General features: G+C 55.6%; 1 protein-coding gene across 9 annotated transcripts in view; it reads right to left on the minus strand.

The window, feature by feature from the left end:
* The window catches only part of NCOR2 (nuclear receptor corepressor 2), a 267305-nt gene that overhangs the window by 112839 nt on the left and 139551 nt on the right, over window positions 1-14915 (minus strand). For all 9 annotated transcript variants that reach the window (XM_062590203.1, XM_062590200.1, XM_062590204.1 and 6 more), the window contains exons 7-8: window positions 5419-5475; window positions 360-412 (exon numbers count right to left, since the gene is read on the minus strand). In XM_062590203.1, coding sequence (XP_062446187.1) covers window positions 360-412; window positions 5419-5475 — 110 coding nt within the window. The remainder of the gene's footprint in view (window positions 1-359; window positions 413-5418; window positions 5476-14915) is intronic.

Consider the following 14915-nt stretch of genomic DNA (forward strand, 5'->3'; position numbering starts at 1 on the left):
CCCTCCTGAGCGCGCCGCAAACGTCCCCGCTGAGCCTCCGCGCGGCTCCAGCTCCCGGCCCGCCTCGGCTCGCCCCAAGCGCGCTGCAAACCCGCGCCACGGCCCGCTCGGCCACGGCGACGGCTCTGTGCCGACGCGCCGAGCGCGCGGCCGGGACCCGCTTCCCGCGGCGCACCTTCAGCGCCCCCGCTCCCGCAGACGCTTTGCTGCTTCGGGCCCCGGCAGCAGCTCTGGGAGGTTTCGCGCTCTTTCTTGGCAACCTCCATAGGACACAGGGGCCGGGCGCAAGCTCGCGTCTCTCCCGCTCCAGCCTAATCACGACCTGACATTTAACACAGCCTTTATTGCCACATACTTACATTTTAATGTTTTCATGGTACTGCCTGGTGTCTGAAGGCTGGTTGTATAATGGCTGAAATAAATAAGAAAAATGAAGGCATAAATGGTACCGCCTGACATTTAGAAACTTCAACCCGCCAGCAGCGCCCCGCGAGCCGCCGCAGCCCCGGCGCGCAGCTCCCGGCCCCGCGCCCCCCGGCCCGGCCGCCCCGCTCCTCCGCTTTGGCACCGGAGGGTGCCGGCTCCTGGCGGCGCGGCTCGAGCCACGGTGCATCCCGGCTCGGCCCGGGGCAGGGCAGGCAGCGCTCGAGCGAGCCGGCTCGGAGCGAGCAGTTTGCTGCGTAACGCACACAAACGCCGCGCGGCGGCTGCTCCTCGCTCACTGAAGACGCTTGGGAACAGATGACACGGGGGAGGCGAGGGGAAAGGGGGCTCGGGGAGCGGCAAGAGACAGGCTGCGCGCTGCAGGTTGTTACGTCTGCTCGACAAAAGCCTGCCGGAGCTCGCCGAGGGGGCCAAACGCCCGGGCGCCGGTCCCCGCCGTTCCCAGCAACGCCAGGGCGGGTCGGCCCCAGGAGGTCGCTGCAGCCCCCGAGCACCTCGGGATGAACCCCATAAAGGCTTTTCTAGCTACCAGCTAAGCTAGCGTGAATGTGTCTGTGTCAATAAAGCCTGAATGACCCAACCATCAACAACAACCGGTCTCCTAATGAACACAGCTCCCGTCTGACCACAGAAACATTGTCCAGCTTTTCCGCCAGTTCATCCACACACTTTCACTGAACCAGCTGTGAGCAATTTAACATCTGTGACCAAACACAGGCAGGGGGAATGTGTGACGGCTGGCTCCCCGCTGAAGGTGGTATCCCGGACACAGCTACACATGAACCAGCACATCTTCTCGCTGCAGTCCTACGGCTGAGGCTACACTAGGGGTCCACTTACTTCACTATAGATTAAACTTAGGAAAAGGGCAAAACATCTGCTGAACAGAGGCTGTCCTTGCCTTTGTTCCTTGCATCTGCATCCTGTTGTCTTCTAATAACAGAGCTGGAAAGGACGGGACCTGGGAATACAGGAGACACCTAGCTACCCATGCTGGCAGTGCCAGGGCAGGCATGAAGGAACAAAAAAAAAGAAAGAAAAGAAATAACCTAGAAGAAGGCACACTCTCAGCAGTATCTTTTCCCCGGGACTATTTCTGTCATGAACCTTCTCAGATCTGCTGGTCCACCTCCAGGCTCAGAGCTGGCTGCACACTTCATGCTTGGAAAGCTTGGAGGAACACAGACAACTGTCTCATCACATAGCTCAAGAGGGACAGGCCCGCACCATGGAGAGAAGAAATCAAGCTGTGGCTTGGGAGTGTCACATCCACAATCAACCTGGCAAGACTCTACCGGAGGACCTGCTGGGCTGCCTTGACTAGTGAGCAGCTCTCAGAAGAGGCCTGCACAAGTGAAAATGTTGATAAACAGAAGTGCCTTTCTTCCCTCTGTGCTCGTAAGATCACAGCAAACAGGCCAGCATGTGACGAGTCTCACAAACACCTTATTCTCGTGGGCAGAAGGGTGGGATGAATGTTTTGTTTCGTCTGGGTTATGAGATCCTCGTGTGCACGCAGACATCACATATGCCCTGACGCTACTCGGCTCATCAAACGTTGCTGATTCGGTACCACTGCTACTTACATATGGTATCGAGAGTCATCTAAATTCTTAATTAGCAGATCTAAGACTAATAGTAAACCACTACACACATCACTTCAAAAGAAAAGCCCAGGCATTCAGAAGTAAGAAACAGGGACCTAAAAAGCAAACCTTGCACCCCAGCAATGCCTCAAAGAGACTTCTGCCTCCACAGCAGTCTCATCCCTTGAACTCTGCACACAAGTGGAACAAGCACAGGAAAAAAAAATTGTTACCTACTCCGTAGAAAGCGTATCTCGTTAGCAACCAAATCATAAAAGAAACTATTCTCAACACAGCAGGGACTTCACAAACACCAACTTTCCTCAGAGCTGTCCACAGTCTGCACAGAACTGCAACTTTCTAAATGAGTAAGCAAAAATAAGTCTGATGGGTCTGATGGGTAAGAAGACAGGTTCAAAACACTCACAGCGTTTCTCCGGGGTAAGCGTCACGTAATGCGTTTCTCTGGAGAACAACACGTGAGAAAAACAAAATTGTAATGCAAGCTACTACTGACAAACACTCGGATTTAGTGAAACCTCTTTAAAAATAAAGCAGAACAGAAGCTCTCAATTGCTTCCTGGCCACCGCAGCATTCAGACTACAAATCTCAGTGAAACTTCTCCCTGAGGAAAACAGCGGGTCGTTCTAAAACGGTCCCACTACATTGCAGGGATAAAAGGAAAGGACTTACGACGTTACTAAGTCACAACCTCCTCTGCACCCGCCGCCCTGATCTAGAGGGGAGCACAGCCTCGAGGGCCCTGGCTCTGCAGAGCACCTCACTGCCTGCTGAGCATTGCTCAGGCCTGCAAGCCAGTGAGACTTAAACCTACGCTTAACAGCTTCACCCACCTGAATGGCAAACTGCTCCGCTGCAACAGAACGAGGAAATCCCTGCCAAAGACGTACCCTGGGGTTCAACACAAGCAGAGGTCCTAGAAGGGCCCTCAGATCAGTACTAGGGCGATGACTCACTTAAGCAACGTGCTGGATGCGACCTCGGCTGCTCCAGCACCACAGCACTTGCATCCGTGCCGGGCTCAGCGCCAGTGGGTGCTGGGATCCCTTTGCAGGTGCAGCTGATTTTTGCTGCCTAGAGAGGGAGCCGAGCAGAGGGCAGCACAGCCACGACTGTGCAGGCAACCAGGACGTCCTGCGTCAGGTCCTGCATTCCCCGTGCTGATGTGGGGGGCACGGGGAAGAGGTACAGGCCCCCCCTTAAATCCCACCTGAGAGGCTGGAGTAGAATTTGGGTACAAATCTGCACATTTGCCCACTGCAGCCCCTTGGCCCCCACTCGCCAGCCAGACCCAGACCCACCGTGGCCCAACGGGCTCTCAGCTCCCCGCCCGGCACAAAACGCCAGCAGCGGGGGAGGCAGCCCCAGACTCCGTCCTGCCCTCAACGCTGAAAACCTTGTATCATCTCACCCTGATCACAGGCTGTGGTTTGCTAGCGCTGCTCTAACCTCCTGCGCCTCTCAGCAGTGACTAACCGATTTCCACGGTGACCTCTCGCCTCGCACAATCAGCAGCTGGCAAGCTGCCTTGCAATCAAGCCGACGCGTATCTGTCACCATCTCCACCTAAACGCAGTAAGCAGGGCTCTCTTAAACAAACAGAAGTGAGACATCCGCAGCCTGAGCGGAGCTGAATGCACTCCACGAATCTGCATTTCAGTAACAGCCACCACCACTTCTGCAGAGGTTGTGCATGGGACTAGCTCCAGGTTACCTCCATCTCTCTGCACGACACTCCTGGGCCGCAGGCGGTGCAGGGCTGCTGCGTGTCACCGCCACGGGGGTACAGGCACGCGCACCAGGCACAGCATGCAAAACTGCGCTCCCTCCTGCACTGACTTCCTTTCCAACTCAGGAGAAGATCTGACCGTTAATCTTGTCTCCTGGTAGCACTCAGAGGGCTGCTGGCAGGTCCAGAGTGCTGTTTTGCCAAACGTAACGTGGGCAGGGGCTGGGCAATAGGAAGCATCTCTCTGGGCAGACAGATGAGACAGCACGCAAGATGAGCGCAGACAGAGCAGAACCACATTTGGCAGCCCACGTCCTCAGCAGAGGTTCCCCCTTCCCTCCGCAAAGTAGGACAAGGCATCAGAGGAAGGGTTTGCACCAGGCTGTGACACTGGCTCCCGAGCTCTTCCAGCGTCTGGAGCTTCAGCACCCAAGGCAAGGCATCAGCTATGCTTCTTTCATTACTGTTATTATTATTAAAGGGGAAAAAAAAAACAAGGAAATGCAACATCTTTGAGATGAGGAAGCCCCAAACCCAGGCACTACCAGTCTGAGGAGCAGAAGGAGACCAAAGGGTTTGACCCTGGTGACTCAAGGGAAAAATAATGAGCCCTGCTCCCCCAAACAAGGAAGTGGGCTTGACTAAGTAGCAGTGACCACTAATTCCCCCGTGACCTCTCCCTTCAGCATGCAGGGAAGGCAGCAATTAGTACCACGCTCCACAAGGCGAGTCCAAATTGCAGCTGCTGAGGACAGCCCGAGACGCACATTCCTGTTTGGCAGGAAAGCGTCCTCTATCCCTCCCTCCAGCTGGAGCCAACGGGGCAAGGCAAGAGATGCTCTGCCAGGCACGCAGCGGGCCCCCTCCGATCTTTCCAGCTACTCCTTTCTTGCAACATTGGTGGAGAACCACTCTTTTCCAGCACTTTTCTCCAACATTCAGCCTCTCAGGGGTTGTTTCCTGCCACCCCTGCCTGGAGTCAATGTCTTGAGATACAGCTGGATTTTGCTGGATGAAGGTGCAGCTGAAATTTGATGGTTTCTTAAATTTGCTTTTCTTAGCTTCTCTGTGCACAGGGGAGGCAGCTGTAGGACATGCGCAACTCCGGGTCCCAGCAGGCAGCTGCACCTTGGCCTGTGCTTGAAGAGCTGCTTCCCCAGCACCCGCCGCCCCTTGCACGCTTCGCTCTCATCTCTGGGACACGCTTGTGCCAGGGCGGGGAGGGAGGAAAACCACTTCGCAGGGCGCCACGGGGCTCGCGGGCCGGCGCGGCAGCAGCCCCAGCCGTGGCCGCACCGCTACGCAGGGGCAGGTTTTGCTGGAGCCCTCCGGGCCACCCTGCGAAAGCAGCGGAAGGGTTAAGGCTCTCTGGACAGGAGGAGGGTGTGCATGCACACACACGTGTGTGTGTGTGTGTGTGTGTGTGTGCGTGCGTGCATTTGTGAGTGCTCACATTTTGGTACTGAGCTCAGCCACTTTGCTTCCTGCCCTGGTGCGGAGCCAGCGAGCGGTTCTGGCCCGCAGCGCGCTTCCTTCGCCCGGCTCAGGCGCGCGGGCGCCCGCTGCGGCGCTGCCTCCCGGAGCCCTCGCCGGAGCTGGCTCGCCTCCAAATCCCCGCGGCGAGAGCGCGCACTCACCAGCTCCACTTGGGGACCCAGTCCTTCCAGGATCCGGTGGGCAGCCTCGGCTTTCTTCTGCGGAGAGGAAAGGGAAAAGGGGGAGGAGGCAGAAGGAGGGCGGGGGGGGGGGGAAGAAAAGTTATTTCTGCCACTGATTGCAGGCTCGGTTCCCTACCCGTGCCACAAAAAATCCCTTCTGAACCACTGCAAACCTGCCGCAAATCCCATCCCCACCGGCAGAGGTTAAACCCGATCTCAGGTGAGCCACGGCGAAGCGCCGCGGGCGCCGGCAGCTCGCGGTATCGCCCGCCGCGGCCGCGAGCCCCTTTCGTTTCAGGAGCCGCAGGATTGGCGCGGGGAGGAGGCGGGCGAGGGGCCCGGCACGCGCTCACCGATGCCCTTTCCACGATTCACCGTCTCGCAAACACGCGATCGGCAGATCTGAGCTGCCCTCGGCTCCCCGGCGCGCGATCGCTCCCCGCCGCGGCCGAGCCCGTCCCTGCCCCCAGCCAAACTACCTTGCGCTTATTAGAAAAACAAAAACAAACCAAAAAAAAAAAACCCCAAAGCAACTCGAACACATGCTGTAGCGTGTGCAGTGGTTACTAATTAAACAGGCCTGGAAAAAGAGAAAGACGGGTTCGCTGCAGCAGGATTCTAAATAAAAGATGACATTTTCGGTAAACAGCACTTCCTCGCAAAGCCCGGCTTTTCAATTACCGTTACAAACGGCCCGATAAATCCAGATCACTTTAGGCTGCCGCCGAGACACAGTGCTGATCCAATAAAGCCAAATACCTGGCAGCAAAGGGGACTAAAGAGATAGATTTTCAGGGGCATTTACTCCATAAAAAAAAGGTAGTTTTACTCATTTGGGAAGGGGGATAGTGAAAATCCACCGCTGCCTAAAATAGAGGCAAAGGAGCAGTGCCGGCAGAGCTAAGCTGCCACAGATTTAAGCACAGCGAAGGTGGGGGAAAAGCTTTTTTGAAGCACGTTCAGAACTTTACCCCAACGAGCGCTAAAGCCCGGCCGGAGCTGTGAGAGCAGGAGCCAAATCCCAGCGCTCGGAGCTGGGGAAAGGGCGAGATGTGGGATTTCAGCGCACTAGACAAGCCAGCCGGGCTCCTGGCAAGCAGCGGCTGCAAATCCCCGCCGGGGCGGGGAGGGGAAGGGGCTGCAGATCCAGGGGGGCTGACTCACGCCGCTCCGACACCCCAGCATCGGCCTCCTTCCCCCTTCGCGCTGGCTCGCGGCGAGACGCCTTTTCCAGGGCCCGAGGGAGGAGACGCCTCCGGGCCCGCGGGTGCGTGGCGCTGACGGCTCGCCTCCGGGGTCCCCCGCTGAGCCCGGCCCTCGGGAAGGGGGGGGGGGGGGTTCCCGAGAGCCGGATCCACCGCCCCCGGCACAAGCGCGGATGCAGACGGGAGGCGTGCGAGCTGCTCGCCAGGGCTGCGCGCCCCCCCCGCGCACGCCGAGCTGCGAGCGTGCACTTTCGCAGGCTTGGCCCGGGGACCAGATGCATGAGTCACCGTGCCCGCAGCCAAGCTGCCGAGCCTCAGCTAAGAGCCTCGGCCCGGCTGCACAACCCACCCCAGGTGGTTCACCAGAGCAAGGGGAAGCGGGACAAGTTTCCACCTACTCCCTTCGCCAGGCGCTCGTGAGGATGCAGAGCTTTTCGCACCGCAGAAGTACCTTCAAGAACGCTCCCGCAGAGGTAACCGAAAACCGCGCTTGCCCCGGGGCCCGCCTACGCGCCCGGCGCGCGCAGCAGCTGCGTTATTCATTCGCCTTTGCCGCGCTCCTCCACGGCGCTCCTGCACAGCGGACCCCGGGGCTTCGCGCACGTCGCAACCATTACGTGTACTCCGCAGACCGGAGCGGCTGCGGCAAAGCCAGAAGCGCGCGGCCGGCCCGCGGAGCCCCGGGCAGGCGCGCTAACCCCTCGTCGCGGGCTCGGAAGGGTCCGCTCCAGCCCGAGCGGGGCTCTCGCTGCAGCGCTCTCCCAGCCGGTCCCGCGCGGGCGCGGAGAGGCTCGGCGCGCGGGCCGCGGCGCGCTGGCGGACGGCGCAGCCACCCAGCGGCCTGCTCCTGCATTACGAGCCCGCGTGGCGCAGGGTCCCGCCGCGCATCTGTCCGGCCCCGGCCGGGCGCAGGGCTCGCGGGGAGACGCGCGGCGGCTCTGATGCCCGAGCTGGAGAGCAACACGTGCCGCAGAACAAAGCCAAACAGGCAGCCGCACGCAAGGAGAAGAACACATGGCAGAAGCAAGTTATTTGCCTAGTTATTTCTAAGCGCAGCGTGGACGGGATAAACGTCTCCTGCTTTAATCCTGGCCAGCCTCCCTCCCAGCAGCAGGCAGGAGAGAGGCCCGATGCTGGTGGGATCTCAGAGCCCCTCGAGCTCGCAGCTTCTCTGACTCTTCACACCTCTTGGAAAGAGGGTGCTCAGCAGACGCGTGCCTCTGCCCTGCACACTCCTTCTGCAGGGCACCCCGGCTAGCACGGACCTGTGCCTCCACACCAAGTGAAAACACCGTGCTGAACCTCCTCGACCTGTAGGTGACGGCTGCAAACGAGAACGGCCCCACCTGACCAGAAGAAAGCCACCCACAGCGCCAGGACCTACCTGCAAAACACGAGCATTCACACAGCTTTAGACTAACGGGACGTAACGTGGTCCAGGAGTTAGAAACACATATCTAGCTCCGCTCATGGAACAGGACGTCTTCCACGCAGCATCCCTGCCTTCGGGGAACAGCACGCTGCAGCGCAGGTATCCTGCCGGATTTGCTAAGGAAGAGCTCCAGCAGCTGCACTGAAGCCCAGATCCTCTGGGAAGAGCCCTTACACCCTCACGGCTGCAGGATACGAGCGTTCATAAAAACGCTGCAGTCGTGGTGAGCTCCTCCAGAAAGCCTTCAAACCAGCATCGCAGACCCCAGCCAAACGCAGCGCTCTAGTCGAAACCACTGCGACCGGCGACGGAGGATTTTAGGTGCAACTCAAGTTCAGATACTAAATTATCACTGATGTCTTTTTAAGATTATCTCTGGTCACAAAATTAGCAAGGCTTGTGTGAAAGATTTAAGACTAGTTTATGCCTGAACTATTAATATCAATAAGTAATGACATTTGATTTCACCTGAGGAAACAAAGGGAAACCAAAAGTCTCAACTCTTGGGTGAACCCAACCCAGGCACTGCAGACCCGGCCACCCTGGCTCAGGGACCTGCCTGAAAAAAGGCTGCTAAGCGTTAAACATTTCCACTGCTGTGCATCTAACTTCATTAATGGAGACAAGCTAAGCCTGCCCGGGGACTTGCCAATTTGAAATATTCATAATGCTACAGAGCTCAGAATTTTCAGTTAGATCTTAATATTTAGGTCTCTGAGAGCTATAAAATATGCTGACCTTGGAGAACATCAGCACAGCGGCACCAGGAAGTCGTGAAGAATTAAACCCAGGAGTAAGATCTTCAGGGGGAGTTAGGTTAGCCATCTATTCAGAGCACCTTGTGGACAAAAATAAAAGCGACTACAAAATGCTCAGCATCCTGTGCCAAGGGCTATTTGGCCAGCTACACTTCTAGGCCACCACTTCCCCTTGAAGGGGATGTATCAGCCCACCAGCATTTTTTCTGGTACATACCTGGGTGAAATTATCACCCCGATTTATTGCAGGAACAATTAACGGCAGGTACGAGATTGCAGCCACAAAGCTGAGGACAGGCTTTGCCAGCAGAGGCCCCTCCACCAGGCACCAGCACCAGGGAAAGCTGCTCCGGCATGCTTGGGTCCCACACCTACAAACTGATGATGCTGAAGGCCCCTATGTACAACGCGATTAACTTCAGGAAAAAAAAAGCCGAATACTTTCAGCTGCTGCATTTGCCATGTTTAGACAACTTAATGAGACGACCCAGAGGCAAATCACCATAGGCAGAACATGTGGCGAATCAAGAAGAATGACATAATTTGTCTTGCATTAACTGACTGCAACGTGCACGTCTCCAGGACGAAAGATCGGTATGGAAAGCTATTCCGAGCACGTCACATCTTTGTACGTACACAAAGAAATGCCTCTATCATGAAAGCTGCCCAATTAACACTTGACACATACTGTAATTGCTGACGCTCCTTGCTGCATTTATCAGATCATAACCGAACTGTAATGAGCTGTCTCCAAGGCCACACAGACCGACGCGAGAGCTGCGTGGCAGAAGTGGGCACGATACATTGCACCTCTTAGAGGGTTCCCACCATACTAAGGCTCATACTGAAGGACGGATAACCACAGAAAACCACGCTCCCACCCGACGGTCCAGCTACTCAGAGGCTAGTTTCGGAATTTAGGGAAACCTAACGTCACCCAGGTGCAAGGGTAGACTCCGGCTCCTCCTTCACCTGCTGGGCCTCCGCAGGAGGCTGCGGGCAGCCCTGCTGAACCCACTCCCCTCGGTGAGGCACAACCGCTTTGGGGTCAGGTCTACTACCGATTTCATTGGGAGCACATTTCCTGACCGACCCTACGGGAGTAAGCCAGGGGGTTCACCCCACGTTCGCTGAACCTCCCCCCTCGGCAATGCATTTGTGTCTGCAACCCCTGCTATTTAACGGGAAGAAATGGATCAAGACGCAAATCTAGCCATTACTTCCAGTGAGATGCATGAAGATCCCCACTGGTTTTATAGTTCCTCTCCTGTTCCACAACAAGCAGCTAACGACCCCTTTTCCAGATTTGGTACAGATCCCTGAAATATTGCTACAGCACTCAGAGCAGGAACGCTTGCAGCAGAAAAAGCCCCGAGGCTGAATTTTGCTCCCATTTACATCAGAGCCCCTTTGCTCCGGCAGAGCGGCCGGCGGCCGCAGTGTCGCTCCCCAGCTGCCTCCTGCCCACGGGAGAGCCCCGGGCACGCACCCGCGGCGCCCAGCGCGAGGGGCTGCACGGCGCCGGAGCCGGCCCCGCTCCCGCCGCCGCGCCGCAGCCGGGACGGCACGGCCTCCAAAACTCACCGCCACGAAGACGCTGGTTGCTCTCTCCCCGCTGCCCTGGGCCTCGCTCTCGGCCCCGGCTCCGCCGGAGGGGCTGCGAGCCCCCGCAAGGAAAGATGCCTTTGCCTACAACACAAACCTCCCTGCAGGCTACAAAAAAAATCTCCATTCGTGCCTAAAACACATTTGGTTTCCAAAGCAAACTCCAGTGTCTTTTCCCCTCTCCCCTTTTCTTTCCCCTCCTCTTCTTCCATTTGAAAAAAAAATAAAATACGAGTGGGATGGGGAAGCGGACAGGAGAGCAGCTTCCCGGCCACACGAGCTCCCGCAGGGATGACGAACCCACCCCACGAGGCCAAGCACAGAGCGGGGTCAGGCCGAGCTTTCACGTGGGCTCCTCTTAAAGAAAAGTTTAAAAATGGAAGATAAGGAAACACAAAGTTATTTTGAGAAAGCAGATCTGAAATTAGGAGGCGGCATTTTCTTGGAACGATTCCAGCCATCACTCCCTAAAGCTCCAAGCTGCTGCAGCTGAACTGTGCTCCCAGGGTTATTTATAGCAGAGCCGGCCGCGCCGGGGAACGTAAGCGTTTCTATCTGGGATCAGGCATATCCTGCTCAGAGACAAGCAAACCCCTCGAAGGGGCAGGCGTGCTGCCTACGGAGCGGTGCTGGGAAAAAATCCCAGGCACCAGGGCCACCACCTCCACTGGCCAGCCAGACCACAACGTCCTTAGGACGGGCTGGGCCGCAGGACTCACGCGTCGAAGACGCGGGCTGGATTTGGATTTTGTTTGAAACAAAATTCAAGAGAAATGTCACTGAAGTCAGCAGAAATTATGACAAACCTTGGACATCACGTCCTCTACGTCCTTCAAAAGGCAGAACGCCAAACAGTTCGGCGGGATTTAAAAATAACTGTCTTGTCTTATGCACTGCCTCTGTGTCAGGATCTGCTGGGACCAGACCGTGACCTGGCAGTGCTGGCTTCACCCGGAAAGGTTTTTCTCTCTGGACCCAACAATATCAATTTTTTCCCTTTCAACCTCAGCACTCTCCATGCTGGAGCCAAGTCATCGCAGCAGTCTGCTGTGCTCCCAGAGGCCAGGCGCAACGAGCCTGGCCGCTGCACCAGGAAAAGCCCAGGCTCTGCCGAAGGGGCCAGGGAGCTCCACAGCGCTCGTCCCTTCGAGGCATCAGGGGACAGAAGTTGCTCTGCAGCAGCACGAAGGGCTGCTAACGCCAGCGCTCCCGACCAATGCACCACCCTCCAAGCTCTCCTCGAGCCCGACAGCCCTGATGCATCCGTGCAGGCGCACGCCAGCCTCAGCGACATCTGCTAGCTCCACCAACACAAGAAAATTCCCCAGGTGCTTCCACCTTCGAGCTGCTGGGAAGGCCCCTCTTGTAGAAGACATTTTCCCAGTGTGCCCCCAGGACCCAGGTGTCCCAGTATGCTCCCTAGGCACAGATACCCCCATGCTTGGCTGGATCAACCCTTCCACCACAAAGCTTGTAACGAAGACCCACCTCCCAGGCACTCCTCGCCATGGGCCAGAGGATGCATGTAACTAAGGTTACAAAAGACTAATCATAAACAGCAAGAAAACTGGGGAAAGGAGTCATGCTGGCACTCTGCGTTGATACAATCGCCAGGTTTCCTGCGCGGAGCACGACAAGCTGACTCACTTTGGCTGCTCTTGGTCTCCATCTTTGGCTAGTCATCCTCAGCGAGTTTCTGTGGTCGGCTGTCTCATACGCTATGCACAGCTGATACAAACCCATGGCGTATCTCACGCGTTTACAGAAACACACTTACGCACAGATACAGGATCCGGCTCCGTCAGCTCTAAGGTCATGGTGCCAAAGCTACACTAAGTTCAAAGTGAACGTGCTAGGGAGGCGAGGCAGAGCCTGCTGAAATTCTGCCATTGCCCAGAAGCCTTTTGGAAATCGGAGCCTCATCGCTGTGGCGGTTATGGGAAAACTTTGGTCACTCAACCCAAGGAGCAGGAACCACGCCATGAGGTTTGTGTTCCTCTCTCCCGGCTCCCTTGGAGGCACCGCAGTTACGGCGCCTGCTCCCAGGACCTGCAAACGCAGGACGCAGCGTTACTGGGTCCGGATTTGCCCCAGACAAAAATTCTCGTTCTCACTGCACTTACTGGGAACATCAGATCCCAAAGCAGACGTTTCGGGCAGACAGGAGGACAAACAAACAAACAAACAAAAAACCTTAAAATATGTGGAAAAATTAAAGAATTCTGAATCATTCAATGTTTTTAGGTGTTTGAACTTTATCTTTCTGCAACCTTTTGCTACTATGCAGAAGTGTTAATAGTATCTAACCTGTGATCTTCTCAGTTTTTTTCTTTGGACTACCTGAAAGCAAATCCTGCATTATTCAGGCAGGATGAGACAATCTCAGAGCAGAAGTTATTAGAAACAAAAGCAAAAGGAAGGAGGCCCTTTCAGCAGCCAAATAAGGAATGCTCCCTGTCCTTCCTGCCCCCCCAGGCTACTACATAAACCAGAATTTGAAAAATCCCAAAGATCTAGTGCTCAAAAGGGATTTCACTACTAAGGATTTTTTTAATGCACCAGCTCCATGCTGATATTGTAGGGCCAATTCTTTCCTTTCTGAAGTAAATCAGGAGTTCACAGAAAATCAGTTATATAGACATAAAATCACCATGGGACCCGAGTCACACTCTGTGCCTTTGAGTAGTTAACGGCCAGATTATACTTTGCAATGCTAAAAGCATTCATTTATTTATTCCCTTATTTATGGATGGGGCATTAATGCTTTATGAAGGTACTTGAGGAGGGTAAATGGATAGCTGAGGAATACGCTCCGCGCAGACACAACAGCAGCAGGGGGTGGAAGAAGTTCAGAACAACCCTTTGAATTCCAATTTCACAGCGTAATGCTGAATTTATGGATAGAGAGCTGTGCCCTTTTGAAGGAACAAGCGCCGAGACAGAAAGCGAATTAAAATTTAATCTTATTGATTTCCACCAGCTCAGTCCCAAGAGCGAGACAGGCATCGCTGCCTGCTTCCCCTGGCTGCTCCGCATCAAATTCAGTTTTCCGGAGGCTGACAGCAAAGCGGGGAAGGGTGCGCGCCGCGCGGCCCCCGAGCCGTGCCGCCGCGGGGACCGCTGCACGCGGCGGTCCCATCGCTGCACCGCATCCCCACGCAAGCTCTCCCCGTCGGGTAAAACCCGAGCTTGGTGCTGTAGAGGGGAGCCACAGTGCTTGTTTAAAGGACGGCCAGGGTTCGACCGCACCGTGGTTCGGGCCTCGCCGCGCGCCTGCGGCGGAAACGCCTAAACCCTCCGGGGAAGCGGGTCTGCTCCCACCCCGAGCGCGGCACGGCACGGGCCGAGCAACACCGCTTCGCCCGCGCGGAGCCCTCGTCTCTGGCCAAGCTCGAGCGTTGCTTGCGAGGAAACCATCGCATGGATGCCCTGTCGTCCCGCCAAGTGCGGTGCTCTACCCTCCTACCGGGAACAGAGGCTATGGATTTTTATTACGCATCAGTGGAAACAAGAGGCAGAGCTGCTCAAACTGCTCCACCACTGAGTCACCAGTATTAACCAGCGAGCTCCAGCCCAGGCTCCGCGGAGCCACCGGACGAGCCTAGGCAACATGTTCCTCAGCGTGCAGGAACCTCGAAGTGGAGGTGGGCTCCATCTCAGCAGAAATGCTGACTTAAAGCACCAAAATTTATCCAAGCCCGGGTATGTTAAACTAACTTCAGGAAAGGATGGATGCAAGGAATCCCATGAACAGCCTAGTGGAATAAAACTATTACTAAAAATATAGAGAGAAGCTGTCCTGATTAGGAGACTTTGACATGGAAGGATGCTAAGTTCATGGGATACAGTAATGCATCCCAGAGGGGCAAACCGAAGGCCACGAGGAGTTCGTGCTACACGGCTACGCCTTAAAGAGGCTCAGGGTCACACACACTGTTTAAGAAATCACCAACTTCTGCATTGCTGTCAACCTCTACCAGTAACCGAGGCACCTAATACAACCCAACTTCTCCAGGTAGCTCAGTGCCAGCACCCTACAGGACTAAAGTCAATTTTGAAAATAGGACTCAGATGCTTTTCAGAATCCTGCCCAGTGTTTCTTCTTATTTGAGTCCATGAATAACACCAAAAATGTTAAGTTGCCTTCTCAGACACCCATCTAGAAATGGATGCCCTCTTCCTCTTGCTATGCACCACAGTTTGTGCTCCCAGCTGTTATTTTGGCATGGAGGTAGGGGTGTGTTTTACTCTGTTATATTTGCAAAGGCACTCAAAAAAAGCTACTTGTTCAGGTGCAATTTCACAGCTCATCTGGAAGCCAAGATGAGTGCGTGGTCAGCATATACCCACAGGCAGGAGGTGGTCATTTTTTTTCTGGAAATCAATTACTTGTCCAGCAGAGAGTAGCAAGAGGGAATTACAGGTCATATTTTCCAGAATGACTCTCCAGTGCCGAGGAACTTTTCAAATCATACA

The sequence above is a fragment of the Rhea pennata genome, chromosome 17, assembly GCF_028389875.1.
Source record: "Rhea pennata isolate bPtePen1 chromosome 17, bPtePen1.pri, whole genome shotgun sequence".
Taxonomy (NCBI): domain Eukaryota; kingdom Metazoa; phylum Chordata; class Aves; order Rheiformes; family Rheidae; genus Rhea; species Rhea pennata.